The 13129-nt window shown below is 41.4% G+C and overlaps 1 protein-coding gene across 8 annotated transcripts in view; it reads right to left on the reverse strand.

The window, feature by feature from the left end:
- The window catches only part of LOC141215063 (HAUS augmin-like complex subunit 6), an 88560-nt gene that overhangs the window by 14385 nt on the left and 61046 nt on the right, over window positions 1-13129 (reverse strand). For all 8 annotated transcript variants that reach the window (XM_073665614.1, XM_073665583.1, XM_073665606.1 and 5 more), the window contains 3 exons: window positions 11878-11938; window positions 11329-11508; window positions 9469-9604 (listed from right to left, as the gene is read on the reverse strand). In XM_073665614.1, the coding sequence (XP_073521715.1) occupies window positions 9469-9604; window positions 11329-11508; window positions 11878-11938 (377 nt within the window). The remainder of the gene's footprint in view (window positions 1-9468; window positions 9605-11328; window positions 11509-11877; window positions 11939-13129) is intronic.

Below are 13129 nucleotides of genomic sequence, written 5' to 3' on the forward strand. Positions count from 1 at the left end.
CGCATTCTAGCCATCACCGTACAGTATATTGGGGTGTAATAAAGTATGTGTACTCTGGTACGCTATTAGTGATGTCTTCTTTTAACAAGTCCCAGTTCGTAAAGCTCTCCAAATTATATGCATTTCAAGAGCATTAGTATTGATTAATTTATTAACAATCATTTTTATCTCAAACCACTTGTATCAACCCTACCATCGTACATTAAGGATACAACTGCAGCCTTACACCGCCTGGATAGTGTACATTTGACACCCAATATGACTATGGTAGTTGCTGATGTTGAGTCTTTGTACACTTCAATAAAACACGAAGATGGTTTGAGAGCAGTTTCCTTCTTTTTGAGGTCAAGTAATATAGAACCAGAACTGACTGAACTACTACTAATTTTGTTAGAGTTCATCCTTACGCACAATTATTTCATATTTGAGACACAGATTTTATCTTCAAACCCAGGGAACTGCGATGGGTGCGGCCTGTGCACCCAGTTACGCAAATTTATTTCTGGGAGCGTGGGAAAGAGACATCTTTATGGTAGACGCAAAACCGGGCGTTGAGAAGGTCCAACAGTGGATGAGGTTTATAGACTACGTTTGGTTCATCTGGGAGAGCATAGACCTAGAACTTGAATGCCTGATGAACAAACTAAACCAAGACAACCTTAACATCAGACTCTCCTACAAAATAGGTAGAACTTTGGACTGTCTAGATATTAAAATTACTACATTGCCCAATGGTGATATGCACACAGATGTCTTTAGAAAACCCACGTCTACAAATTCTCTATTGCATGCGAGCTCTTCACATCCAGCATCAACCATCAAAGGCATCCCAGTAGGGCAGTTTTTAAGATTGATCAGATGAGTTTTCTTTTGAAAGGCAGGCAGAAGATTAAAAAGGGCGTTTTAAGGAAAGGGGTACAACCGCTGTCAGATTCAAGGAGGTTATCTTAGGGCGAAAAGGACATCTCGCAATGATGTCCTGTATACCACCAAATTAAGCCACTCCAATGACAAGAAGAATCCAATGCGGTTGATAACTACCTTCAATGATCAGTGGACAGGTCTTCGGAAAATCATACAGAAACATTGGCGTGTTCTCCTAGTTGATCCTGCCCTCAGAAAATGTCTGCCAGAATATCCCTCCATTACAGCACGGAGATCTAAAAATCTAAAAGATCTTGTTCATAGTCATTATGAGGGGAGACAAAACACAAACACTTGGCTTAGCACATTTGGATTTTACCCCTGTAATCACAGTAAAGCGTGTACCAACATGGTTAAAGCCAAGGACTTTAGAAACTCAGCCGGTATAAGGACCTATGTAATAAGGCATCACCTCACATGTTCGTCTAAAGTAGTGATCTACTTTGCAGAGTGTCCATGCGGAAAAATATACGTCGGACTAACCACAAGAGAACCAAGAATAAGAACTCGAGAACATGTGAGGGATATTGAGAAAAGCAGAACGGCCGAAGATATCACCCAACTTAAGACCCTTCCCAAACACTTCTACCTACATCAAAGTGATGCCAATCTACTCAAGGTTAAAGCCATAGACCAAGTTTCTATGGGCCCAAGGGGTGGGAACCTTGGGAGATGGTTAGCTCAGACCGAGAGTAAATGGATTTTCAGGCTTAAAACAGTGGCACCTACTGGTCTTAACGAGAACTTTGGATTCAATGCCTTCTTCTAATTTGTCCCTAGAATAAGGCTAGTTGTGGTTTCAAGGGTGGGAGGGGAAGTGTTTTTTTTTTATACTATTGTGTTTTATTGTTTTTAATCTATATCTCTTTTATATTAGATTGCGTATCTTATGTGTGGCAATAATTCGCTCTCGATATGCTACATCCCACCTGGGCCAAAGACGGGAAACTCCGCTACCTGGGATTTTCGAGAGGAAGAAATCTCTACATTAACTACTTACCCGTGGGACGTTATCGTCCATGTGCAGAGAAGAAGACATCTGTTAGATGGCTGGGTCAGGTGTTCGATGAATGTCAAGCATTTGCACTTTAATTGAGATCACGAATGAAAACTACAAGTCTTTACACAAGTACCATGTACCCTCAGACTTTGAGATATTTTTGTCAAACAGCCCTCAGGCATTGGTTGAAAATTTTTTTTTTATCTATGGACGATTATGCAACATTTTCATATAGATATTCTACTCTGGGAGATATATCTTCTTTTGGACTGGGGGTTTGCTTGGGGATCTTCTTGTGGGGTGCATGGAGTTCACTGGCACTATATATATTTTCCTAGTGTCTTAGTTTAAATATTTTTGTTTAAAAAGTTATGTTATTAATTTTTGCACTAAGCACTTATTCAGCATGAAATATAGTTGGTTTTTTAATACTATTCTCTATTATGTAACAATATGTTAATGTAATTTGTAGGATTGATAATGTACACATTCACACATGATCCATTATTTTAGCATAAATTACAACTACACTAGTTATATAATATAGTTCATATATGCTATATAATCACAATTTTTTAAAAATCAATTTCACTTTAATTGATAAATACAACTCCACTATTACATCACTTTAATAGCACCATGCTAATACACGAGTCCATCTTTTATAGAAGCATCATACTTACCTAACACACTACATATATCCTAATCCATCTGTCAGTGCGCATGTGCCCTTTTGCTTGCACTCCTGACTTTGGGGAATCTGACCATAGCGGGAGCGTACGTGCAGCGCGTCCCATGTTGTCATGGGAGTGCTGATAGCGTGCGTTCCACGGGCCAGAAACCGGAAGTCATGTGGTTAGGAGATGCGGGCGGGGTAACCATGCGCCATTAATGTCAGAGGCAGATTATATCATGTGATAGTTTTTACTTCCCGCATTGGTCCATTCCACACATAAAATAAGCACACTTCCCGGCTAACACCACGCCCCCTGAGGAAGTTGCACTATGAAACGTGCGTAGGGGTTGAGGGACTCTGCATCACGCTGGTGTCAGGACTGGACTTTTTGCTTTGGTAGGTTACTATTGTACACTATATGAGCAGTAGCATTGGTTTTTGTTTAAGAATCAAATATAGAGGGCAATATATGTATTCTAGTGTACTGAACAGAAGCAGTATATCCTATATGTATGTGCACCCTGGATTAGATGCTATATATGGTCCCTCACAGTTTGGAGGTGCCGGTTTTTATTTGTATGTTTATATGTATATTTTAAATACATTTTGTGTTTCGCTGAGTTAAGTTTGGTCTCCAGTTATATTTGGATTGGATTGAGACTAGACTTTATGATATCAATAAAATGATGTGGGCCTGGGAAAATTAGCATACAGGCTGGTTTGCTCAACCATTAATGAAATAGTTTATAAAAAAAATTCCTTAAACCCTTTTGTGGCAATATGGATCCCTTTGTCAGCAGTACATTTGTGCACAGTTATCTCTGAAAGCCCAAATGAGTTCAACTGAACAGGACAGTGAAGCATTAAATCTGCAGTGCCTTCAGGGGTGGGTGATTATAGAGATAATTAATTTCACCTTCATACTCCGTGCCTTAGCAAACAATGGCATTCGCATCTTCAGCATTGAACAATCTGCATCAAGACATACTTTAAAACATTCTTTTATATAGTTTTATCAGTATAAAATAAAAGGGCCTTTTTTATTTACTATCTGGGAACAGATGACAAAAATAAATCTATCTATATAATTGTCTTAATCTGTCTGTCAGTCTGTCTTCGAAATCCCAGGTCGCTGATTGGTCCGGCCGCGGCCAATCAGCGACGCGGCATTTCAGAAAAACATGGCGACCGTTAGCGGCTCATGTGTGGCACGGAGGTCAGCGGCGATGCAGCATAAGTCCCCCGACAGCAGGCGCCGCTGACCTACATGCGGCTATCGTCGGAAGATCAGCGGCTACGGCCGCTTATCTCCCGAGGACAAGTGTGATGCCCCTACCCTCTTCTCCCCTCCCCTCCCCCTGCTCGATCAGGACCCCAGCACCCGGCGTCATACTTACCCCTCCCCTCCGGACCCTGGCGTCATACTTACCCCTCCCCGTGCCTCCGCAGCAGCTCTGTGACGTCTCAGGTCAGAGGGCGCGGTGACGTCTTTACACCACGCTCTCTCCTGACCGGTCACAACGCGCAGCGTCCAGAGAAGCAGTGAGGCGAGTATTGGATTTTTTTCTTTTTTGTATGGGGCCATAGGGGACCTGCATGGGGTATTATATAGGGGGGATGTGACAGCCTGCATGGGCTATTATATGGGAGGAGAGGCGACATCCTGCATGGGCCATTATATGGGGGGAGAGGTGACATCCTACATGGGGCACTATAGTGGGATGTCACTTCCTGCATGGGGCATTATGTAGGGGGGGGGTATGTGACATCCTGCATGGGGTATTATATACGAGGGATGTGACTTCCTGCATGGGGCATTATAAAAGAGGGTCGGGAGACATATGCTAGAATACCCGATGCGTTAGAATCGGGCCACCATCTAGTAATACATATATAGCTCTTAAATAGAAAAGCGGCATTGGGCTCACTGGGACAGTGACTGGATGTCACAGACTAGTGGAGGTGTTTATGAGTGGGATGGAGTCACTTTGGGATTATATACCGCTTAATGTGACGGACAGAAGCTCTGCAAGTCGCAAGCCCTCTGATATGACAGATAATCAGAGGGGGTGATCCACCTTATCCAAACTCATATGTAACTCCTGTGATAACCAGCTTCTGTGACAGCTGGCATCACATCTGTGTCAGCCCTTCCTGTTACTAAAGAGCTGGGAGAGGAAGGGGACTGCAGCATCACAGGGAGAAAGCGGAGGACACTTGACCCATTACGGGTAATAATCTTAGTGCAGTTGGGGAACTGTCTGTGGGTGACTTGAGATAGTGTCACGTGACCACAGTGGGACAGTTCTGACGTTCACCACAGGCATTATTTTGGTCACAACTGTCAGCATCTACCTTTACATAACTGGACAGTGTCATAAGTTAAAAAGTACACAGCTGAAAGAAAGCACGCAGTTAAACAGTTAAAAAATTGGTGCCAGTAATTTTGGCACCCTGTACAAAGAAAGAAAAACAAAAAAAAAACTAAGACACATTTTTAGGCACAGAACTGTGACTGGGTGCAGGAATGTACAGATAAGGTCAAAAGTTGTGAAATAGTCCATCTTAAAAGGAAGAAGGTGGAAATGTCTGATATACAGTGCCTTGTGTTCCTTGGTCTCCATGATGCTCTCTGCACTTGAAGCAGAACCCTGAGACTATCACAGAGCAGGTGCATTTATACGGAGACTTGGAATCCGCCTGTGTGTAATCATTTATCATTACCAGTCATTTAGGACAACATTGGATCATTCAGAGATCCTCACTGAACTTCTGCAGTGAGTTCACTGCACTGAAAGTAAAGGGGCCGAATAATATTGCACGCCCCACTTTTCAGTTTTTAAATTTGTTAAAAAAGTTAAAAAATATCCAATAAATTTCGTTCCACTTCACGATTGTGTCCCACTTGTTGATTCTTCCCAAAACAATTAGAATTTTATATCTTTGTTTGAAGCCAGAAATGTGGCAAAAGGTAGAAAAGTTGAAGGGGGCCAAATACTTTCACAAGGCACTGTAGTAATATCTCATAAGAGAGAATTCAAACTCCAAGTCTTGTGCTATGAACTAACCAGACTCTGATGTCTGGGGTTTAAACAGAACCTGTCACATCCTATCTACACTGCCCCCATTGCTTTGTTAGTGATGCAATGTGCATCACTAACCAGCTTTTTTCATTAAAATCGGTGGTAGTATAAGGATTTTATAACCTTCTATATACACACACTTTGTCCTACCTGCTCGTAATTCAGTGATAGGGGTGTGATTCTCTCAGTCACTGCCCATGTATTTGAATACTGATCCCGGCAAGGTTGTGTCTAGATCAGAGGTGATTTTTTGTGCTCTTCACTTTAGCCCCTCCGATCTAGACGCTTCACTGCTGAGGAGAGTAGATCGGAGAGTGGGCGGAGCTCTGCAGGGAGAGGAGTAAAAGAGCGCCCCTCGACCGTCACCATAATGTACAACACAGAATTGACAAATTATTACAGGAATGTCTAAGGTCACTGGAGGAGACAGCTGGCATAATTGACGCCACTTTTGTGCCGTACATTCTGATGATTCTGTCGGCTGCTCCGTCACTGGCTGAGACTTGTGGACATGCAGGAAAATTTTATTTCTATAAAAACTGAACAATCAGAGCTGTGTGTAATTTTTTATATTACAGAAAGCAATAAAAAAAACTCACTTTATTAATTAAAAAAAAATATTCAAAGTGGCTGAGCTTTCTCCCTCTCACCCTTCATTAAAGGGGATATCCGTTCCTTTTGTTCAGCTGCCTCCGCTGACATCCTGTCGACAGAGCGGAGGCTTCTTTTCCGCTCCACTGTGTTGACAGGGTGAGATTGACTACGTCATTCTGATTGACAGCTGGATTCCCACTATCTAACTGGGGGAGAAGGCTGTCAATCAGAATGAGTCGGACATCACGCTCTGCCCCGTCAGCAGAGGCAGCTGAATCCCTAACAGGAACGGTCTGACTGCTCTGTGCCAGGGAAGAATGCCGCCAGGAACAGGCAGGCAAGTAGCAATTACCTGCCTGCTCGTGCTTAGGCACATTTTTTGTTTTTCATAAAGTCCTGGATATCCCCTAGTGAAGGGTGAGGGAGAAAGCTTGGCCACTTTATGAATTTTTTTTTTTAAGTTAATTAATAAAGTCAGTTTTTTTATCATCGCTTTCTGTAATATTAAAAATTACACATAGGTCTGATTGTTCAGTTTTGATAGAATTCAAATTTTCCTGCATGTCCACAAGTCTCAGCCAGTGACGGAGCAGCCGACAATCAGAATGTACGGCACAAAAGTGGCGTCAATTATAGCAGCAGTGTTCCCCAGTGACCTTAGATATTCCAGTAATAATGTCACTTCTGTGTTGTACATTATGGTGACTGTTGGGGGTGCTCTTTTACGCCTCTCCCCTCGGAGCTCCACCCACTCTTCACAATGAAGGTGCTGTGGACAGGACTGTGGACAAATGGTCAGTCACATTCTGGCAAAACGGATCAATCAGCGATAAGGGGAATTTTTTATATTACATAAAACGACAATAAAAATGTAAGTTTCATTAATCAGGAAAAAAATATTTTTTTGCTCACATCCATAAGTTATACATTTTATGTATTTTTACACTGTTATATAACAGTGATCAAAAAAAAAATCATTTTTGACTTGTGATGTTTGCTCCATTAAAAACACGAGCAATTGCATAAAAAGGCATAAAAAAAATAAAAAGCCAGAAGAGGCGACTAGACAGCAGAGTGTATGAGGATCCTGGAATCTACTCCGATCTAGTGGTGTCAGTGCTGAACTGTCTACATCACAGGGGATTTTTTGAGGCCCTCACTCCAGCAACTCCGATCTAGTCTCCTCAGCAGTGAAGCGTCTAGATCGGAGGGGCTAAAGTGTGGAACACAAAAAAAAACACCTCTGATCTAGACGCAACCTTGGCAGTGAGTGAATGAGAGAATCACATTCCCCTATGACTGACTACAAGCAGATAGGACAATGTGTGTGTGTGTGTGTGTGTGTGTGTGTGTGTGTGTGTGTGTGTGTGTGTGTGTGTGTGTGTGTGTGTGTGTGTGTGTAAATATAACAGATAGGATAGATAGATATATAATCTATTAATTTAGTTATAAAATTATACTACTGTAAAGGACATTGATACTCATGCTAGAGCAACTCCATTTTGTCTGCTTGCTTTAAAATAGTCTGTACGATTCCCCTGACGGGTGGGGTGAATTAAAAGGTAGTAGTTAGTAAGTAGTAGGCAGCAGGTAGTAGGTAGTAGTGGATCAGCTGGGAGCTCTGGCCAGACTCCGCTGTGCACAAGAATTAAGAATCTTTGCTGGTTGTGAAGCAGCAGTAGTGATTAATCAATGTTTCCGTGGAGCAAAAAGAATTTGGTCTCCCCTGCAGGAGGGGGAGAATGTGATGAATAACATGATCAGTAGAGAAGGGAAAAGATCTTTTAAGAATGCGCCAAAAGTGTTTAAGGTGTTAAATTTTCCTGTGGAGGGGAGGCTTCAGCATGTGTAGTGGGATGAAGGCATCTGGCAGCAAAAGGGTAGATTAGTTGACTGTTGTGGATTGTTGGCCCCTAAAGAAGCATCCCCTACCCCCACAAATGTAGCAGTACCCCAGCCCCTCAATCAGGAAACTGAGCGAGCAACTTATACCTTATAAGATTAAATACCCTACACTTCCCACTGAGAGCCAGCCACCATCATATAACCCAGACGGTTGGCTCTGTAATGTGTGTTAGGTCACTAATCCAGGATGGCGCAAGACGTGCCATAATTGTGGAGCACGTAAACCCGGTGTTGTAGCACCAACCTTTACCAAAACTAGTCTTTTATTGTATCCCATTTTGCATGAGGAAAACCTGTCAGTCAATAGAGAGCAAGGAGGACGCTGTTAACAGACATCCAGTGCTACTACACAAGGACAATGAACCAGCATTGCCCCAACCAACCTCAGATCTGAGCTTATGATTATATCAACTAACAAGGGGGGGATGGACATGCCACGACAGCCCCAATTGGTAACAATGGCACTAATTGGGTGAAGACCAATGTCCCTCAGGCTCCAAACATGACCCTGGGAAAGCACCTCTATTGTTGATAATTTTTAGGGGGGAATGTAAAGGACATATTGAAACTCATGCTAGAGCAACTCCATTTTGTCTGCTTGCTTTAAAATCATATTATAACTCCTTGCATAACATACATTCTTTCTTTCTCTCTTCCCATGGAACTTCTCTCACACTAACTTTCTCAAGAGAACATTTTGTCAGACACTGTTATCTAACTTGTTTAGGCCAGGTTTGACCTTGTAAAATTTCCATAGTGCTTCGAACGAACGATAATAGGACCATATATGTGTTTCCGTAATAATTGTACTAACATTAGTTAGCCTATAGTACTATAGTATGGCTGCAGAGTTGATTTGTTTTGAGTATTTTAATAGCCATATAAAATGCTAAGCAAAATAAACAGGATCAGAGATTCTTTGAATCCTCCAAATACAGAACATTGTTTCAGTTTGGTTTTCTGTGGAATGCAATCAACATAATAATTTGACACTCATTTGGTCAACCGTGAAGGGTTTTAATGAAAAAAGCTCGTTAGTAGTGCACATTGCATCACTAACAAAGCAATGGGGGCAGTGTAGATGGCAACTAGGACGTGACAGGTTCCCTTAAGTGGGCAGCAGTGGTTAGCAGCGTAGTCTAGCAGTGCTAAAGCCCAGGGTTCCATTCACACCAAAGGACAATATCTGCACAGAGTTTGAATGTTCTTCCCATCTTGGGGAGTTCATGGTTTTCCAAATCCTTTAGAATATAAGGAAATATTATTTACTAGTGAAGTAAACTTACTCAAGTTCTCTGGGGTCCTAGGAATCTCCTTTCTAGACAAAAAAGGATCTGAAGACAGCATGCCAATTAAATCCTCAAACTCCGTTCCGCGATCTGATGCACTATTTGAAGATTCGTCAACCATGTAATCCGCAACCTAGACAAAAAGATAAATTGAAGTCAGAATAGTTGTGTAGCCAACAGAGCGATGCAACTACAATAACTGTGTAAAAGCAGATTCACATAAGGCACAGTATTGTTCAATAATTTTGGAAGGTGCAGGGCTCCGGCTTTCACAAAATGTCGGCGGAGCCCCTGCACCACCGAACACATCCGACTACAAGCATGGGGCCCGCTGCCATATGCTGAATCCTGCCTCTGCCGGAAGGCAGAAGCTTCCAGCAGCAGCGATCTCCCGACTTCTGCCTCGACCCTGCCACCTGGGACTCTGCTCCACCAACACCTCAGCCCCCCAGGTATTTCTTGACCAAGTTTGCACACACACTGCAGAAATGGATTTTGGCCCACTCCTCCATACAGATCTTCTCCAGATCTTTCAGGTCTCTGGGCAACATTGAGTTTCAGCTCCCTCCAAAGATTTTCTATTGGGTTCAGGTATGGAGACTGGACAGGTCACTACAGGACCTTGAAATGATTCTTAAGGAGCCACTCTTTAGTTGCCCTGGCTGTGTGTTTCGGGTCATTGCCATGCTGGATTACCCCAGCCATGACCCATCTTCAATGCTCTTACTATAGGAAGGAGGTTGTTGGCCAAAATTTTGAGATACATGACCCCATCCATCCTCCCTTTAATATGGTGCAATCATACTTTGGTGGGTGTTTTTCTGCAAAAGGGGACAGGATGATGTTTCCCCCACCATGCTTCACAGTTGGGACGGTGTTCTTGGGGTTGGACTCCTCTTTACTCCAAACACAGCGAGTGGAGTTGATACCAAAAAAAGTTCTATTTTGGTCTTATCTGACCTTCTCCCATGCCTTCTCTGGATCATCCAGATGGTCACTGGAGAACTTCAAATGGGCCTGGACATGTGCTGGCGTGAACAGGGAGGCCTTGCGTGCGCTGCAGGATTTTAATACATGACAGCAGTGTGTTGCTAACAGTTATGTTGAGACTGTGGTCTCAGTTCTCTTCAGGTCATTGACCAGGTCCTCCCATGTAGTTCTGGGCTCATTCCTGACCTGACCCTTGTCAAAATCATCCTTACCCAGACGATGCGAGAACTTGCATGGAGCCCCAGACCGAGGAAGATTGACAATCATCTTGTGTTTCTTCCATTTTCTAATAAATGGGCGAACAGTTGTTGCTTTCTCACTAAGCTGCTTGTCTATTGTCTTGTAGCCCATCCCAGCCTTGTGCAGGTCTGCAATTTTGTCCCTGGTGTCCTTAGACCGCTCTTTGGTCTTGGCCATGGTGGAGGGGTTGGAGTGTGATTGACTGTGTGGACGGGTGTCTTTTATACAGGTAATGAGTTCAAACAGGTGCAATTAATACAGGTTTTGAGTGCAGAGTAGGAGGGCTTCTTAATGAAAAACTAACAGGTCTGAGAATTCTTGTTGTTTGGTAGGTGATCAAATACTTATTTCATGCATTAAAATACAATTTAATTATTTAAAAATTATACAAATGTGAATTTTTTTTACATTCTGTCTCTCACAGATAAAGTGTACCACCCTACGATAAAAATTCTATCGAATACTTATTTTCCCCACTGTATAACTAACTTTGCGCTAACAGGTTAAAATCAATGAGAAGTGGATGTGCTTATGCATGACTATTGAAGACCATCTGCAAAAAGCAGAACACAACAATGAACATTATGTCAAGACTACAAGCAAATTAAGGAAAATAAGGTTTCAAACCTGTTGTGCAAGCTGTAGACATGCAGCACTCTTAGCATCCTGTTCACATGGTGTTGGAGTATTATGCAGTAAGCTGCTTGCAGGTGTTGTCCAGGTAGTGTCTGACCTTTTCTGCATTGAAGAGGTTGGAGTTCTTTGTACAAAACTATCTTCTCCAGTGGAGTTGGGTGATAGAAGTTCCTGTGAAAGTTCAATTAGTACACATTCTGTATCTAACATGGTGATCTTCAATAAATGTATTGACTCATAAGTCACAATACAGCTCTCAGAAAGGAAACATGATTACCCCCCCCAAAAAATGGAACCAATTACTTGAGGCAAAAGCATTGACTAACTTGATAACTAGGGAGTTAAGTAGCCAGTATATATTTTTTTATACATAATTTTAAACCACACCCCACTTTTTTCCCCATGGTCAGACTTGTAGCATTTAAAAATCAAATCTTCAGGCATTTTTTAAAATGCAGCACAGCACAAAAAAAAGAGAATAAATATTCTAATTGAAAATAAAAAAATATTAGAATTTAAATCGTTTTAATTAAAACTTACCTTTTCATTTAAGGACAATCTACGCATATCAGGAGTCAGTTTGTTAAGTGGTAGAGATTTCCTAGTGAGGGTAAAAAGTAACTCATTACAATATTTCTCAATTAACACAGCAAACCTTTCAAGCCAAAAAAGCAGAGAGTGCTTGGTCAAAAGGTAGTTGGGAACAAGACCAAACACCAAGAGATTTCATGAACATAAATGTAGTCGTTCTCTAGTTTGAAGACAAACTTTTGGATCTACAGGACATCCATCATCTACTTATAGTTTCTGCAATGGTTACTTTAACATTAGCGACATTCCATCTGTCGCTAGAATTACTATACAACGGCCATGCGACAGCTTGTCATACTACAGGTTGCTGGCCCCTGCACTATTATAAGTACATATTACTGCTGTGCTTTTGATTGCAGAGAAGCAGCATTAAAATGAACATAGAAAATGTATATATTAAGATAGTCGCTCCTCTGAATCTCCCACCCGACTCTCTCCTCTACCTCTTCTGGCATGCATGTATGGACAGAATGTAAATGAAGCAAGGAGAACAGCAGGGAACCCAGCAGTACAGTAGAAGCCACAAAATATTGGCAAGCAAGTTTATATTTGTTATTTTAAAACACAATGCTGGGCAGATATGTGCAAAGCAGTCATCAAAGCAAAAGGTGGCTACTTTGAAGAACCTAGAATATAAGACATTTTCAGTTGTTTCACATTTTTTTGTTAAGTATATAATTCCACATGTGTTAATTCATAGTTTTGATGCCTTCAGTGTGAATGTACAATTTTCATAGTCATGAAAATACAGAAAAATCTTTAAATCAGAAGGTGTGTCCAAACTGTCTGTACTGTATGTCACAAAATAGTTAATAAACAACATTTCCCACATGTCTACATTACATCAGCACAATTTTGGAACCAACATTTTTTTTTGTTAAGAAGTTCTAAGGGTTAAAAGTTGACCAGCGACGTCTCATTTTTCCAACAAAAGTTACAAAACCATTTTTTTTTTTTTTTTTTTTTTTTTTTTTTTTTTAGGGACCACATCTTATTTGAAGTGACTTTGAGGGGCCTTTATGACAGAAAATACTCAAAAGTGACACCATTCTAAAAACTTCACCCTTCAAGGTGCTCAAAACCACATTCAAGAAGTTTATTAACCTTTTAGGCGTTTCATGGGAATTTTTGGAATGTGGAAGAAAACAATGAACATTTAACTTTTTTCACAAAAAAGTTACTTTAGACCCAATTTTTTTTA

This window comes from Phyllobates terribilis, unplaced genomic scaffold (genome assembly GCF_046119375.1).
Source record: "Phyllobates terribilis strain yellow unplaced genomic scaffold, ASM4611937v1 Scaffold_1__5_contigs__length_1240528914, whole genome shotgun sequence".
NCBI lineage: Eukaryota > Metazoa > Chordata > Amphibia > Anura > Dendrobatidae > Phyllobates > Phyllobates terribilis.